At 39.3% G+C, this 18,201-nt stretch overlaps 1 protein-coding gene across 2 annotated transcripts in view; it reads left to right on the top strand.

The window, feature by feature from the left end:
- The window catches only part of TBC1D30 (TBC1 domain family member 30), a 118,030-nt gene extending 101,006 nt beyond the window's left edge, over positions 1-17,024 (top strand). Inside the window, exons 12-14 of one of the 2 annotated variants that reach the window (XM_027854195.1) lie at positions 11,393-11,599; positions 11,761-11,820; positions 14,078-17,024. In XM_027854195.1, the coding sequence (XP_027709996.1) occupies positions 11,393-11,599; positions 11,761-11,820; positions 14,078-14,841 (1,031 nt within the window). In that variant the 3' untranslated portion in view covers positions 14,842-17,024. The remainder of the gene's footprint in view (positions 1-11,392; positions 11,600-11,760; positions 11,821-14,077) is intronic. The other variant, XM_027854196.1, reaches the window with a different exon arrangement.
- Positions 17,025-18,201: the final 1,177 nt, after the last annotated feature.

Genomic DNA, 18,201 nt, shown 5'->3' with positions numbered 1-18,201 from the left:
CAGCTCACTTTCCATAGGGGGTGGTGGTGGGATAAAACTCATATACAAATAAGTAAATAAAAAGCATATGCAAATTGTAATTCAATATAATTTTAAGAGGCAGAAAATGCTATTAATAATGGGATCAGTAAAAGTTACAGCTGAGCCATGAAGGACAGAGGAACTCTACTAAGTAAGGTGAGGGGAAGAGACAGTGTTTTCTGGCCTAAGGGGACCACTTGTGCCAAGATATCGAGGTAGGAGGAGAGCTATGTGCGTGCCAGAGAATAGCTGGCCAGGTCAGTTTGACTGGAACAGAGGGTGCTCTTTGTCTGTCATCTTATCTCTCCCATAGGGCCTCAGTGGAACAGAAGAAAGGAGGTGTGATAATAGGAAGCTCAGTAAGGAGACTTCTTACTTTCTTATGACAAGCATTGAAAAGCCTTGGAAAACTAAAAAATGACTGCGTTCCTTTTTCAGAGACAGAACAATAGGAGGAAAAATGCTCAATTTCTATCAAAGTGGGTCAGGAAGAAGATAAAAGCAGCTAGGTGGTGTAATGGATAGAGGGCTGAATTTGGAATCAGAAAGCCTGAGTTCAAATCTTGCTTCAAGCTCTTACTAGCTGCATGGAACTAGGCAAGTCATTTAACTCTCCCTGCCTCAGTTTCCTCATCTGTAAAATGGCACCTTCCCTCACAGGGTTGTGGTCAGGATCAAATGAGGTAACATAAAGTGCTTTGTGAACATTAAAGTGCTACATAAGTGCTTGAGATTATCATTATTAGCTACTAGTGTAAACACCGGCTAAAAAGCAATGGCCACGCGATAGAAAGCAGGCAGGCCTTGGGAGGATAAAGGAAAAGGAAATGAGTAGTGGAGAGCCGTCCTAGGAATTCTAAGAGATGTAAGTGAGAAGAGAGTACATTTTGGGAATGGCAGACATTGTGCAAAGCTGCAGAGGAGGGAGATGGGAGATATGGGGTGCCAGGTCTGAGGAATGGTCTCACTCTGAACCCTCTGTCTATTACTTTTATCTCAGCAGGTGGGTAGAATGGCTCATCCTGAGCCCACTGGAATGATGGTTGGTCACTGTGCGGAAGAGTTTCCTGCCCTTTCTTTAGAAAGCAGAAAAGGGTGGTGACTGTTGTACTAAGTTAGATACAATTTGCTTCTGCCCCCCTGCCCCTATTCTCTTTCCCTCAACCAGAGCCCAACGAAAGGTTCTTATTCTTTCTTTCCTTTGAGCTCCTCTTTGTGATCTTTCTTCCATGATTAGAATATGTTTTGCTTAGGGTGAGTCCTTCCCTTAATCTACCCTCCCCCTTATTCTTCCCTCTGCCTTTGTGGCAGGGCTAGGGTTGGGGTCAGGGCCCTTCAGGCTTTATATTTGCAGTTCTCTCAGGACACAGCCTAGGGCCTTCTCCTTGCCCTGGACCAATGCCCCTAGGTGCAGGTCCCCTCCTCAGTCTGCACAGAATCTCCAACTGAGCACTGGGTAGAGCTCCCAGTTCTGTTCCTGCCCTTTGCATGAAGTCAGGCTAGTCTGTGCCCAATCTGTGACCTCTGCTTGCCTTTGTTCACTGAATAAAGCAGGCAGATGCTTGCTTGGTCCCTGTGCTGGAAGGCTCAGAGAGGCTGTTCCTGGCTAGATCTCATCCCCACTGTCCACAGTCCTCTGTTTCCCTATATAGATGTGGGCTGGAAACAAAATGATGCCCTGTGATTTTTTTCCCTTGAATTTCGTATTCGACTTGGTCTGAGATGTTTTCAAGATCTTTGTGTAGTAATTGTGGGCAAGAGCATGGCTGTACTTCTTTTTGCTTCTCCACCATCTTTGCTGTTCTCTCTCTTCACCCCCTTTCATCTGATGATATGATCTCCTGCTCTCCCCTCCATTACTCAGTCTCTGATGAAGGGGTGGCCCTTCTCTTTGCCAAGGCCAAAGTCTCTACATGTGAGCTGGATCTCATTCCCTCCTGTCTTCTCCAACACATTGCATTTCAATCATCCCCCCTCTCAATCTTCTACCTCTTCCTATCAACTGATTCCTTCCTTATTGCCTTCAAACATGTCCAACTCTCCTATTTTTAAAAAACCTTCTCTGGACCTCAGTATCTCCTCAAACTATTGCCCTATACCTCTCTGCCCATTCTTAGCCAAACTCCTTGCAAAGGTTGTCTACATTGACTATTTCTACTTCTTCTGCTCTCCTCTCTTTGCTCCTCTCACTCATAACCCTGGCACTTCCTATAAAATCCTTGGATTTACAACTAGAATAGTTTTTTAACTATCATCTAGTTTTCCTCTAAGTCACTGATAACAGTGTTTAATTGTATAGGTCCAAGAACAAAACACTGTGGCATTCCTTTAGAGATCGTCCTCCAGAGAGTTATGGCATATATAGAGAGTTATATAGACAGAGGTCATAGATGACCATAGATTTAGAACTGAAATGGAGCTTAGAGGTCATCTTGTCCAGCCCCCTCCACTTTTTTTGTTTTTACTTTCCCTTGCTAGTGACACATTTTTATTTCATTCACAAAGAACATTGGGCATATTTGTGACAAGGTGAAATTGACAAGTGGCCCTCTACCATGATTTTTATTTTAATTGCTATTAAACTAATTATCTGGCACATTATGCTTTATAATCTCCAACTATTATTCATAGTTTTTCTTTTAAAAATGTTTTCCTGGTATTTTTTTCTCTGTATGACTGTCATTTCCATCATTCTGTTTCCCAGTAGAACACTTTCTTTAATAAGCAAGTATAATTAAGAAAAATTAACCATGTCTGAAAATGTGTGCTGAGTGGCAAAAGGTATCCTTCCTCATCAATCCTCTGAAGTCACGAGTGATCCCTACATTGATTAGTTTTGAAGCTTTTCAATGATGTTTTCCTTTACATTTTTGGGGTCATTGTGGAAAATATGTTCTTCTGCATACTTTAACCTACATCAATTCATACAAATTTTCCCAGTTTCTATGAATTCTTTGTATTCATTATGTCTTATAGTACATATTATTATGTTCATACACCAGTTTATTCAGTCATTCACTAATTTAAGAGGACCTTTTTTTCTAGTTCTTTACTACACATACACATACACACACATACACACACACACAGAGAAAACATCTTACCACTATATATATGTATACAGTATATAATCTCCCAAGAATCTTAGTGCATTTTGAACTTAAAACTATACTAAGATTTTTGGGGACATCCTGTATGCAACATACACATACATATACCCTTATATTTATATATTTGTATATATGAAACATTTCCTAGTGCCTGTGTGCTCCTTGGGGCATATTTCTAGTAGCAGTATTTTTGGGTCCAAGATTATGCACAATTTAGAGATTTTTTTGTTATAATTTCAAGTTGTTTTACAGAATGGTTTCACCAATTCACAGCCCTGTCATTAGTTCATTTGACTGCCTGTACTCCTACAGCTCCTTAGCACTTTTGCATTTTTATCTGTTGTCATCTTTGCTGATCCCATGGATTAGCATAGTTCTGTGAAACTCAGAGTGCTTTAATTTACATTTCTCTTATGATTAATGATTTGAAACATTATTTAATATGATTCTTGATAGCTTACATTTCTTCTTTTGAAAGTACCTGCCTCTAATTTAACAGAAGTAACTCCCAACTCATGGATCCTCCAGGAGAAGACAGGAATGGCTCCCCCAGACTCAAGATACTATGGGGGACTGCATTCCATAAAACCATAGTTCATAGTTCATAGTTAAGTTAAATGTATTTAACTTAAATGGTCCGCCAGAGTACCATAGATAGTTCAAAGCAAATACATTTAGTGAATTAGCATGTTAAGAAAAGATCCCACCAATCATTTCTCCCATAAATCTGGGCATACTTCCCTAGTGGAAAAAATGGACTTATGTAGGGGACATGTGCAGAAGGACACACCCACAAGGAACACAGGTATAGTATAGTAGTGACATTGTGCTGCCCCATGGTGGTTTTGTAGTTTCTGCTCAATGCTACTCAGACATGACTCCATTGGTTGCTGTCCTGTTGGACAAGAGTTTCTATCAGACACTGGTTGGGTGCTTCCTTACTGGATGCTACCTCACTGTATACTTCTCTGCTGCCTTGAACTTCTGGCTCAGCTGAAATTCTTGACCATCTCTTCCATTAGGGAAGGGCAGACCATGCTATGTTATTTTAGCTTAAAGCGTACAGGCTTTTCCCTGCTATAGCTCTTTTAGAAAAGGCTGAAACCCTTGCCTGGGACCAGCCAAGACTTCCCTTTGTGTTGTCCTGTCTTCTTCCTTCAGAATCTTTGCTATGAGGCCTCTGACTTCCTCAGGCAGAGATTCTCAGCCCCAGGTGCCAAGCTCTTTCGGACAAAAGCACAATCTTTGCAGTTAGATAATAAATACCCTTGGGTTTCATCTTTTCCTTGCTTTTTTACTTCCCACGAACAACCACACTGTGTTTGGAAGCTCTGTGGGAAACCCTACTCTATCTGATGGTGAGCATTCCATAGACCTCACAATTTTAATTCCTGAAGGCTCAACTATAAACTGGGTAATGATTATTTGCTCAGTAACAACTAAAATCCTCTGGAGCTTAGTGTTCACCAATTTTCCCACACAAAGCCTCTTCTGTTCTTTTTTGTAGATAACTAGGTGGGGGGAAAGACATATTAACAAAGCTAATCCCAGGGACAGGTTAAATTCTACTTGGATATACTGTTGTCCAAACCATTGAAAATTCACCTACCAGCTCTAGGAGCCACATTTCTCCATCTTACGTACCAAGACATCATAGAAGACTGTGACACATATTCTGCTGAAGTCCAGATACTATCTTTGCCAGTTCCCTGGTATATCAACCAAATAACTATAGTAGAAAAGGGAATGAAGTTAGCCTGAACTGGACTTGTTCTTTGTGATATCAGGTTGCTCTTAGCAGCAATCCTGGCATTCTGTCTGCACAGTGTGGAAGGAGGGGAGCTCAGTGGGGCGCAAAGGTTGAGAAAGAACACAGGTGGTATGGAACATGTTGGAGCCTCCCTGGGGACTGCAGAGAACAGCTTGGGTGAGGTGGGGGCTGCTTGCCTCAGCTACTCTGCCCAGTGCTGCAGTTAGCCAGGGTATGTTGAAGTATCAGACAAAAAGAATGGGACTGGCATATCCTTGTTTAAACAGCAGAAAGACCACGAGAGGAGAATGGCGGGGCAGAGGCCAGGTGCAGCTCAGGGGAGGAGGATTGAGTGTCCTGGGTGTTTTCCCTCAGGCTTTCTGTTGGTATGGGGCTTATTCCTGGGAGTCTCTGTCTGTTCAGAGTTTGCATGTTTATCATCTTCAGAGCTCATATGTGGCATATTCCAGAGCAAGGGAGATGCTGAGTGAGGATGGAGAAAATTTCCCAGGGTTTCCGAGCATCATCAGAGAAAATAATGAAACCGAACTGATTCCACTTATTAAAAATGCATGAAAATACATAATCCCAGCTGAGCCTTCACTGTTGCTCAGTCATCCTTCTACCCTGCCCTTCTTGGATCCTATCTCATTCTTTGTTTTTTTCTAGGCTTTTTAAAATTTATTTTTTCTTGAACACCAAAAAAAAAAAGTATTTCTATATGCAAAGTAGAACAGAAAAGATAATTATATGTGCAACCACAGATTGATTATGTGTAACTTGCTTTATTAAAAAGGCATATAATGAATTCAACTTATTACTTTCAAAGCAGTCTGATCTACACCAACCATTCTCCACAGTGACTATTGCAGACCTCTTCTCTCCACCTTCAACTCCTGTTTGTATCCTTCCGTACAGCCTTAGTTTTCCATTTCACTGAGACTGAGATTATCTGGTGTGAGCTTTCTTGGCATCATAACCTATTCCTAAAATCTTTCTCAGGATCATAACCCTCTCTTCTCCTTTCCTCCAGTCATAGAAGGGCCAACCATGATGCGATGCTAATTCGCCTGCCTGTGTCCTTGGTTTTCTCCCTTCCTACATCCTCCAAAACTTTTCTCCACCAGGTATCTCCTCTGTCTCGGATTCTTTCAGTCTCATTTATCATTAGCTCTTTTTATCAACCAACATAGGAGCATTGATTTAGGGGTGAAATGTTACTTGAGAGTTCATCATTTTATAGGTGAGGTGTAAGGACACAAGATTTGTAGGGGTCAGACTCTCCTGCCAGCCACACCAATTTTAAGGCCAAATGTAAGGGGTCTGATCTGCTCTGCCTTGATATGACAATTGTAGGGATGCAGACTCTGAGAGAATACTGAGATACCAAAGAAAGAGGGGCCTGGACCAGCTTGGTAGTAAATATATGTAAGTTTATTAGGGCTAGTTGAGTTAATTGAGTTGTTTGGGGAGTTTATTCATGAGCCCTAATCCTTAGTAGCAGAAGGACAGAATAGTGTGATGGATCCCCACAACATCAGGCCAGGTCAGGTATTATATAGAAGCAGAACCAAGAAGGCACCTAGCCAGGGATGGCCTAGGGTCGCGTGCAAGTGTTCCTGTGGGGTAGTTGGAGCTTCTTTTGCTGTTTTACTTTTATTCAAGGTAGTTTACATTCTCTGTGAGACTTGGGTCACATTGCTAGGGTCTGGCCTATACCTATACATGAGTAAACTCAGACCTTGATAAGTAATAATAATGATGATGATGATGATTCTCAACATTTATGTAGTGATTGATATATACGCCAGACATTGTGCTAAGAGCTTTAAGTGATCTGCCAGAGGCCACATGGGCAGTAAGTACCAAATCTGGTACCCTTCTCTGTTGAAACACTTTAATGTTATAGATTATATATTACCAAAATTATGGTATTAACTATGATATGTCATATATCATAATGATAAAATCTACATGGTGAAATATATTGTTATATTATAATAATATATTAATAAAATATAAGATCATGCCATGTTATTATAATTTTATTATATATGTTATATTATGTATGTAATTATATGATAGATGATATATGATTATATGTAAGTACATATATAATAGCATATTATTATAATAATAACTAGCATTTCTACAGCTCTTAAAGTTTGCAGAGCACATTATAAATGGTATCTCATTTGATCCTAATAACAACCCTAGGAGGGGAGTACTATTATCATTTCCACTTTACAGATGAAAAAGACTGAGGTTTAGAGAGATTAAATGATTTCCTGTCCAGGTTTACCCAGTTAGTAAGTGTCTGAGGTGGAATTTGAACTCAGTCCTCCTGACTCTGAATCTAATACTTTAACTTCTGAGTATGGTCAAATCTCCTTAATCTTAAAAAAAAAAAGTTTTCCTTTGACCCTCCTAATCAGGGGTGTGCTGGTAAGAGTATAATGATTAGCTCTCCAAGGGAAAAAAAGTACATATATCAACTTTTAAGTTTAATCTGTATTGTTTACATTTTCCTATTACTCTAGACAATTAATAAAGCAATAAATCAAACCCTGATTTGTAGCATTTTTAAGTTTCTGATCCACAAATGCTCCCACTGAAAAATTTAATAAGCAGCTCCTGTACCAGCTGGTTCCAGCACACCTCTGCTTCTAATCCACCTAACTACTATCTCATCTTTCTCCCTTTTTCTGCTAAACTTTTTCCTTTATTTTTAATTTATGGAATAAAACAAGCATTTCCATAACATAGTACAATAAAAAAGATGATTGCACATGAAACTGCAAATCTACTATGCACAACCTGCTATTCCTTTCAAGTATACAACAAAAAGTATCATGTAAGCTCCTTTTTTTCTCCTCCCCCAACCAAGATGGCTACCATCTTGATATGACAATTGTAGGGATGCAGACTCTGAGAGAATACTGAGATACCAAAGAAAGAGGGGCCTGGACCAGCTTGGTAGTAAATATATGTAAGTTTATTAGGGCTAGTTGAGTTAATTGAGTTGTTTGGGGAGTTTATTCATGAGCCCTAATCCTTAGTAGCTGAAGGACAGAATAGTGTGATGGATCCCCACAACATCAGGCCAGGTCAGGTATTATATAGAAGCAGAACCAATATGACATATCATCTACAAATAGGTATGCACACACACACACACAGGTCTATACACATATATAGGTATACTATATATGTATATATATGTAAACTTGTTCTATACATACTTCTATTTATCTGTTTTTTCTCTGGATGCAAATAGCATCTTTCTTCACATATCCTTTATAGTTAATTTGGGTATTTATAATAGTCAAAATAACTTACTTGCTCAAAGTCATTCTTAAAACAATATTGCTATTACTGTATACAATATTCTCTTGGTTCTGCTCATTTCATTCTTCATTATTCTGAGCAAGTCTTTCTATGTTTTTCTAAAATCATTGAGCTCATCATTTCTTATAGAACAGTAGTATTCCATCACAATTACATAACATATACCACAACTTGTTCAGCCAATTGAAGGGCATCCCTGCAATTTCTAGTTTTTTGCCACCAGAAAGAGAGCTACTAGAAACATTTTAGAACATATAGGTTCTTTTACTTTTTCTCTAATCATCTTTGGAAACAGACCATGTAGTGGTCTTGTTAGGTCAAAGGGTATAGGTTTAATTTTTCTTCTTTTTTTATTTTTTTAATTTAATATTTTATTTTTTCCCTAATTACATATAAAAACAAATTTTTTTAATTTAATATTTTATTTTCCCCTAATTACATGTAAAAACAATTTTTAACAATCATTTAAACATTTTTTTGAGTTCCAAATTCTCTTTTTTCCTCTCCTCCCCTCATTGAGAAGGAAATTTGATATAGATATATACATTTGCAGTCATGAAAAATCTATTTCCATGTTAGTCATGTTGTGAAGAAAAACAAAAGCAAAAAAATCCCAGGAAAAATAAAGACAGTAAAAAAGTATGCTTCAATCTGCTTTCATACTTTGTCAGTTTTTTCTCTGAAGATAGATAGCATTTTTTATCATAAATCCTTCAGAACTGTCTTAGATCATTGTATTACTGAGAATAGCTAAGTCATTCCCAGTCGTTCATCGTAATATATTGCTGTTACTATGTACAATGTCCCCTTGGTTCTGCTCATGTCATTCTGTATCAGTTCATGTAAGTTTTTCCAGGTTTTTCTGAGAGCATTCTGCTCGTCATTTTTTTAATAGCACAATAGTATTCCATCAATCATATACAACAACTTGTTTGGCCAAGCCATTCCCCAATTAATGGACGTTCCCCTCAATTTCCAATTCTTTACCATTTCTAAAAGAGCGGCTATACATATTTTGTACATGTAGGTCTTCTTCTTTTTTGTTTTTTTGTGTCTTTGGGATACAGACCTAGTAGTGGTCAAAAGGTATGCATGGTTTTATAGCCCTTTGGGCATAGTTCCAGATTGCTTTAAAGATTCACCAACAGTGCATTAATGTCTCAATTTTCCCACATCCTTTCCAACATTTGTCATTTTTCTTTTCTGTCATATTAGCCAATCTGATAGGTGTGGAGTGGTAGCTCAGAGTTGTTTTAATTTGCAGTCTGCTAAACTTCTTAACAAAAATGATCTATACAAACAACTAGTGCAGTGTTGTTACCACCTTGTTAAACTTGATCTTCAGGTATTTAAAAAAAAAACCTAAGAGAAAGACACAGTTTCTTATACAAGAAACTTTCTTGGTTTTTTTTTTTATATATTGAAATGTTGATGATTATTAAAGTCACATTAAAAATGAAAATCTTAAACAGTTGTCTGTTCCTGATGTCTCTATTTCTTCTTTCCCAACTCTGTCCTCAAGTGAGGACAGTGAGGTTTTAAGTGACCCCCAAATGTCAAATCATTGGATCATAGTCTTTTTATTTTCAATACTCATCTTCCTTGACCTCATTGCAGCTCTTGACACTAATTTAACAATTATTTTTCATTGTGAATTTAACAATTATTGAAATCAAGTGTTTCAATATGCAAAGAATAAGAAAGAGGATTGTAAAATCTTTCAGTATCGTCTTCCCTTTCTCATTAGGATAGCTCATAATTGTAAAATGTACATACGTAATTGTAATAGTCAATTACAGCATATTGTGGCCAGTAGAAAGCTGGCCTCACAGTCAGGAAGAGCTAGGTTTAACTTCTGCCTGGGACACATTATTAGCTGTATGACCTTGGGCCCCTTGGGCCCCCAGGAAACTTTTTAAGACTTTTAGTTGCTAAGATGGTATTGCTCTGCATTGGTAGAGAGAGCTTCCTGACTGAGGAATTGATTTGTGCCAATAAAGTCTGACCTAAAATCATCAGAACCTCATTTTTGAGAATCTTCCATCCCCCCTGAGACCATCCCTATCTTTTCTCTGAACTCCTTCAAGTCTAGTTTCTGAAAGTCCAGGATGCATGACCAGCTATGTTCTTCAGCCGTTAAAAAAAAGTGCCAGGACGACCCAGTCACCTACCCAACAAGAAATTGTGAAGTACTTCCTTGTTTACTGGCTATGGGACCCTGGGCAAGTGACAGTTTCTTCGACACTCAGTTTCCTCATCTATAAAATGAAGGGATTGGATAAGATGACCGCTAACACCCCTTCTAGTTTTAAGTCTGTGATTCTGTGATAGGGTAGTGAGGTGATACAGTGGTTAGAGTGCTGGTCTTGTAGTAAAAAAGACCTCAGTTCAAATCCTGCCTCAGACACTTACTAGCTGTATGATTCTGGTCAAGCCATATAACTCCAGTCTGCTTCAGTGTCCTGATCCGTAAAATACAGATAAGAATAGCGCCTACCCCAGGGTGTTGTGAAGGTCAAACAGATAATATTTGTAAAGTGCTTCGCAAACCTTAAATTATTACTTAAGTTTAGCTTCTGTCTTAGTTTCCTCATCTGTAATTTGGGGATAATAATAAGCAAACCTTAAGGTGCTCTATAAATGCTAGTATTTATTATTGCAATTATTAATTTCTCATGGTCTCAGTTTCCCTATCTGTAACATGAAGGGCTTGGACCTGATGACTTCCCAGATTATCTTAGGGTTATCAGTCCATTACTCTGCGATCCTATGATCTTGATGTTAGGATTCACTGTAGCATTCTACTTCATACCTGACATCCAAGGAAATAATTATATTCCAAAAAAAGAATGCATTGGCAGAGTTTGTATGATTATGCGATGCTTTCAAGCTAGTCATTTCCATCAGAAGGAAATGAAGTACAGTGTTTTCTGAGTCAAACCAAACAAATGCTAAGTAAATTCATTCCTTCTCCTTCTCCTTCTTTCCTCCTCTTCCTTCAACTTCTCCTCCTTCTCCTTGTCTTCCTTTTCATCCTCTTCCTCCTCCTCCTCCCTTTCTAAGGATCATGCTGCATTTTATTCCTATTGACCTCCTACCCGTATCCCACTCCCCATACCAACCCCTTTTTCTTTTTCTTTCTTTTTCTTTTTCCTGATTGTAGATCCAAGTGAAGAACAGAGTCTGGGCTCTAATAACATTGCTGAGCTAAGCCCGGGAGCAATCGATTCTTGTCGTAGCGAGTACCATGCTGCCTTTAACAGCATGATGATGGAGCGCATGACAACAGACATCAATGCCCTGAAGCGTCAATATTCCCGAATTAAAAAGAAGCAGCAGCAGCAGGTTCACCAGGTGTACATCAGGGCAGGTAATGGTGAAGTTTTGCTTGAATTGGTTTTCCGTGATTGAAACTACTGTGAATAAATGAATCAAAGAGCCCTTGGTCACCTGGCCAATGGCAATACAGCTGCTGTAGTCCTGTGGAAGCAACTATATGCTGAGCATATCATTTTTATCTTGTTTTATCAGGCTCCAAAGAAGAAAAAGATCTTGGGGTCTTGTTAAATTCCAAGGACCACTCAACCAATGGTATTTCAACATGTCTTTGATCACTAGGCTTATGGAGATGGGCTTGCTGTTGATTCTGATAAGTGTAAATCTATTTTATCCTTGGACTTGAGCCTCGTTTTTGTCCTTTGTTTTTTAGGTCTATTGCCCCTGAAAATAAAATTTAATGAAATCAGCATCAGTAAACCAAATCACACCCCAGTCATTTATGTAACAAACTCACTACTAAACTTTCCACCAAACTTGAACCCTTTAAAAAGACGTACCATGACAATGAGAAAGTAAAATGCCATGGAATTCAGTGAACTCTCTTGATTAGGGCAAGGTGCTATGGATGTCAAAGTTATAGATTTATAGATTCCGTGACTTCAGTTTACCTTTCTCCCATTCTACTCCTGATCACATGGGAAACTGAGTGAGAGAGAGTAGACAGTTCAGCACAAACCATTACCACTGCTGGAAAAACCATTCAAAGATATGTGCCCTGCCATGGTAGGTCAGTAGAATCTTAGTGTCCAAAGGGTGACATGTTTCTGGTACAATTTTGTGACACTCTTTTCCAAGGATCGTTAAACATTTTTTGATTTTCCATAATCCCAATCATCAATGTGGTTGAAGGCTTAATAAATTCTGCTAACTATTGATTTGATTCTGGTCAAATAGCCTAATGAAAATGATATCTTCTCAAAACTAAACCAAGACATGCATTTACCATATTCTTTAGAGATACATGACTGATTTTGAACAGAAGTTGAATTTTTGTTGCTTAAAGTAGAGGAAAGATGAGAAACAACATGAAAGGATAGACTCAATTTTAAATCATCAGCAAGTAAAAAGTAGGGTGCTTGGGCTTATGGGATATTGCTGTTAGTTAATAAATGGCCCATTGGGTCATGCTCTGGATCCTAGGAAATTAAGTACCTTCATGGATTTAGAGATGGAAGGGACCTTAGAATAAGCTAGTTTTATTTTATAGAAAACTCAAAGTTTGCTCAAAGATTTACAGTACAAAGTAGTAAAGGTAGGATTTGAACACAGGTCCTTTGATTTCAAATCCAGCATTTTCTTCTTTGTATCACATTTAGAAATAAATCTCATGGAAGCAGTTAGTACAATTTGTGTTTAGACTCACCCAGCAGAACTGGGACCAGGGACTAGACATTCGTAATCACTATGGCTCCTCTGTTTCCATTGCCCTCATCAGGATACTTGTCATTGTCATATCAAAGAAAATCGTAGCCACTGCAGTCAGTATCTTTCCTCTTGCCCACCCTCATTCACTACCAGATGATTGCTATTGGGCATTATGCCATATTCACAACTCTAAGGTTTACAGATAGATCTTCTTGCCTAGCTTCCTTCAGCTTGCTGCTACCACCATTGGGAGACTGAAGAGGATATATGTAGCAGAAAGGGATGGGATGATGGCAGCAGAAGACAGATGTGGAGTGAGGTCCAAGAAGAGTAGTATAGATGACTTGTCTTGGCTAGGATTGGGGAGGCTGGTTAACTGTGATTACATGGAATTTTTGATATATTTCCATGACATCTCTTACCCCTCTGGCTCTTATGTGTTTATTTTTCCTTTCTCTTAAAATTCTGACAGCTCTTATCCCATTATTGTCACAGTTTCTTGTCTTGTTAGCTTAAAAAAAACAACAACAACAAAGCTCCCAGTTTCTAGGTACTGTACCATTTAGGTGGTTGCTTGTAAACAAAAGATTACTATGCCAAAGGGTGAGGTTCAGGGAGTAGCTTGTGTTTAGTAAATGAAGAGTGGGAAGCTTTTATGCCATAGATTGCCCTATCCCATTAAAGGAGACAAGATGGTGGAGTGTAAATAGCACCCAATTTGGAATGAGAGGCCTGGCTTTGAATCCTGCTTCTATCACTGTCTGTGTATCTTTGGGCAGGTCATTTATCCTCACGTGGCTTTAGTTGTGTCGGTAAAATGAGGTTGGACTATATGGCCTTTAAGGTTACCTCCAGGCTTAAGTCCATGATTCTATGAAGTGCCTGGACATGAGCAATGGAAAAGAGGGGATCAGATCCATGGGGTATATGGAATTCAGCTTTTAATAAATCTGCTTACTATTGGGTTGATTCTAGTTGAATAGCCTAATGATTTTGCTCTCAGTCATACTATTTTGCTCTAAGTAGAGGGATGGATGGGCTCTTACACAATGTCTGTGTGGTGGTGTATAATCAACCTCTCTGAGATGAAAATGTCTCCCTGTGCTTTTAGCACATTTCACATGCATTTTAACATTTCTTTCAGATAAAGGACTAGTGACCAGTCTCCTCCCATCTCAGGTAAATCATTCTCCAGTTATAAATCACCTTCTTTTGGGAAAGAAACTGAAAACAACCAACAGAGCTGCCAAAAATGCGGTCATCCATATTCCTGGTCACACAGGAGGCAAACTGTCTCCCATTCCCCATGAAGACCTTAAGACCAAACTCAACTCTCCTTGGCGTACCCACATCCGTGTTCACAGGAAGAACATAAGCAGGACCAAGAGCCAGCTGGGCTGTGGGGACACCATTGGGCTGATTGAAGAGCAGAATGAAGGCTGTAAGCCCGCTGGCCTGGGAGCAGTGGAGGATATGCCCCCCACCAGCATAGAGAAGGCTGGGAAAGATGTCGGCAGCTCTGAAGACAGCACGAGTAGGACAATTGATGGACAGTCTCCTGAGCCTGTGTTTAGAGATGCCAATGCAAACATGGCAGAGGTCCAGCTGAAGCTAGAATCTTTGGAGCTTAATGAAGGGAGTGCTGCTGAAACGCAACCCAGGGCTAACCAGACCTGCCCGCAGCAGGAACCCGAGCCATCAATCACTGTCAAGCCTTCCCAAGCCAGCTATCCAAAAGCACCCGTCTTTAGTCCCTTCCCTAGTGTCAAACCACTTCGGAAATCAACTGCGGCCAGGAATTTGGGATTATACGGCCCAACAGAAAGAACCCCAACTGTCCACTTCCCTCAGATGAGCAGAAGCTTCAACAAATCATCCAGTGGTAGCAGCGGTACTAAAAAGCGATGACATCCTATTGGCGCTATATAGTCTGGGTCATTCCTTTTTTTTTATAGTGTTGAGGGTGTTCAGTCTCACAATCTCCAAAAGAATTTTTGTTTTCCAGGTTAAAAAAAAAAAAGCAAAGGGTTGGGCAAAGAAGAGTGCAAAAACCAGCATTATGAGAATTGTGATTCTCACAACAGGAGCTAGAAAGGAGAGTTGCAGTGTGGGACAGAGAGTGGCCACATCCACCCAGGAAACAAAGGGAGTAAAGAACATTTTGTGGAACAGTAAACTTATGTGGTTTTGATGTGAAGTATGTTTCTACTTTTTCATCGTGAGCTGTTTAGAAAGGCTTATCTTTCACCAGACTGTTAACCCTTGTTCCTTCCTCCTATGTTGTGGACCTCTAGGGTCCCAGTGACCACTCTCCAAACCTCCAGTTTATATATTTTATCAGCATTCACACAGGTACACATTTGCTTGCTATGACAAGAACTGTGGAGTGTAAGATTTCGTATCAGTTTCACCAGCTTCCTTTTTCCCTGTGTGTAGGTGTATGTGTGTGTGTGTGTGTGTGTGTATATTTGTGTATGAAGGTATGTTTTCCCTGTGGTGGTTTCTTTTAGCTAGTGTCAAATTTTGATTTTATCCTCATGCTAAAAGGCCTGGGAGGAAATCTAGAAAGCCTTTCTATAACTTTGTAATTTTTGCCTAGTTACCTATTGAATGCAAAAGTTTCATTTGTGGAAACCCTGTGTCTGGCTCACAATTATACTCATAACTTCTGATCCACAGAACATAGCTGGGTTGTGCATTAATAGCACTTGGTGTGTATGCTTTCTCCCCATTGAACAATTCCCAAGTTGCTAAATTTGATTGATTTTACATTTCTTCCACCTTATGGATGTACTCCAGTTGTCACTGGTATTCATGACTCAATAGTTGGTCATTTAGTTTGTTAAGACATTCTCAGTGTGCTACAAGAGTACACAGATACCATGATGGCCCTTGCACTCAAGGGGTGTTCATCCTCAAGAGCTAAGACAAATGTAACTATAAATGCATTAGTTACTTGAAACTTGGGCTCTTGTGGAGAGACTGCTTTGTTACCAGAATATGGCTTTGTTTCAGAGGAGAGCAACCACGTTCTTAATCTTTGCCTTGTTCATTCATCACCAGAGCAGAGCCCTCGGTAAGCAAGACTATAACTGCTATCTCCACTTTACAGATGGAAACTGAGCCACTTATACACAAAGCAATATGCCAATGAGTCAAGATAAACATCCCCTGGTGACCATTTTGACTTAGACCTGTCTCCTTCAATTGATAAGCAGGTACACTGGTCACAACAGTGTCAACACTAACACTGAAAAGCCATTTGCCACGACTGTGTAAATGACCCCAAGACCTGTGGGGTAGGTTTTTTTTCTGCCAAATGGGACAGAGTCCTGCCACAGAGTGCCAGGGAGTCATCTCAAATTTTCTGAGCTTTCAAAGGGAGCTCATTCTTCATGTAGCTGTCTTTTGGCAAAACAGAGGTCCATTTCTCCTGCAATCTCTTAAAGGAAACAGATTGAGCCTCTTTCAGCTTAGTCTGCAAAAAGCAGGCGAAGATGCTTTTAGAATTGCAAGAAGCATGAATTCTATTGCACTTGTGCTGCTGATGCTGAAACTAAATTTTTATAATGATCTTTTTAGGATGAAAAGGATGTGATTGATGTGGGGGTTAAGTGAAGATTAAAAATGACGCATACAGTGAAGGAAAGAGAGCACTATTATTTTATCTTCCTTTTTCTCCCCCTCCCCCAAGAACTAAAAACTGAAAAATATGACAAATAATTCGTTACAGCTTTTGTCTTGAGTTTCATGACCTCCAAAGACAACTTCTCAGGAAAAGTAGTGAGTGGAGGCCTACTTGAGATGTCTACCACCCCCACCCCCAAAGAGACTACTTTTTCCAAAGTGAGATTGAAGTTTTTTTTTTCCCACCAGTTAGATTTTAAGGATAAAAATAGCACCACCTAAAGTCTATTTCATCCTCCAGTCTCTCCCCACTCACCTAAGTGACTCATAACCCTCACTTACTCACTGCACCTTTAACTATCTCTGGCTCCATTTCAGAATGTATCTCAATCCTTTCTTCTTTGGGATGAATTCATTACCAGCCTAAGACAAAGAACAGAGGTTCTGAATCTGGGGCCCGTAAATTTGTTGTTTTTTTTTTTTTTAAATTGATTAACTCTATTTCAACATAATTGGTTTCCTTTGTATGTTATTTTATGCTTTTAAAAATGTGATTCTGAAAAGGGGTTCATAAGCTTCACAAGATTTGCCAAAGAGGTCCATGACACAAAGAAGGTTAAAAACTGGCATAGAAGGAGGAAGGACAGTGAGGCAGCTCTCTTCCCTAAGAACTGGAGCTAGGCTACTGAAATCTGAATACTGGTCTCAGTTCATTGATCCTCTAAGGACTTCTTCTGATCCTTTTCCAGGAGTTGATATGTATGCCTAGTCCTTAAAGAAGCCCACCATTTCAGTGCCTCATTCACTGTAACAATTCCTATGAATCAAGACGACCCAGACTTTAAAAAATTCTGTTCCAGGTATTAAAAAAATTTAGAGTTGACAGATTCTTTTTAAAGAAGACTTTTGTACTAGCCAAACTCTCATTCAACTCAACAAACATTTATTAAGGGCAAGGCACTGTGGAAAGACTGGCCTAAAACATTCTGTATTCCAGGTAATTACAACTATGAATCAATTAGATTAGGCCCTCTTTCCTGCTTTATAGATTAAAATAAGCCTGTATAGAATTATACAGTATGTAGAAAGACTTATTCTGAGTCACTGTCACCCTTTTACACATTGGGATTGGTATGCAGGCAGCAGAAGTAATTAAAGGTCTCTTTATTTCCATCTTTATTGATACTGTATTCTCCAGCATTTCCCTTGAGAGTTGATTCATTCAGATGTTTTTGCACCTCCTTCTTCCTCTTATATCAGTCTTTGAAATACCTGAATCTAATTGTGCATGTTCACAACATTATATTGCTTCTGACCTTCACCCCCTTTCTGTGGAAAGCTATATGGATCACAAATGTGTATACAAGGTACTTCTCAACCATGGCATGTTGATGCCCTTTCATAATTCCAAACAGACATAGAACAGCTCATGTCCCTTCCACCCATTCACCTGGACTTAGAAAGCATTGTAAGATACAGCTGCTATAAGGCATGGACAAATACAGGTTTGCCCATTGTCTTGTCAAAGGATGGATTCTGATGGCAGCTTAAAGCTCTTTTTAACTTGGAGAACAGAGTTGGGAGGTGATCTTTAAGAGACAGGATTTTGCCTTTAGCCCCAATTAGGATGGTGATATTGTA

The sequence above is a fragment of the Vombatus ursinus genome, unplaced genomic scaffold (genome assembly GCF_900497805.2).
Source record: "Vombatus ursinus unplaced genomic scaffold, bare-nosed wombat genome assembly UNPS02010320.1, whole genome shotgun sequence".
NCBI lineage: Eukaryota > Metazoa > Chordata > Mammalia > Diprotodontia > Vombatidae > Vombatus > Vombatus ursinus.
Note: the sequence above shows the minus strand (reverse complement) of the source record. Positions and strands in the feature narration are given on the sequence as shown.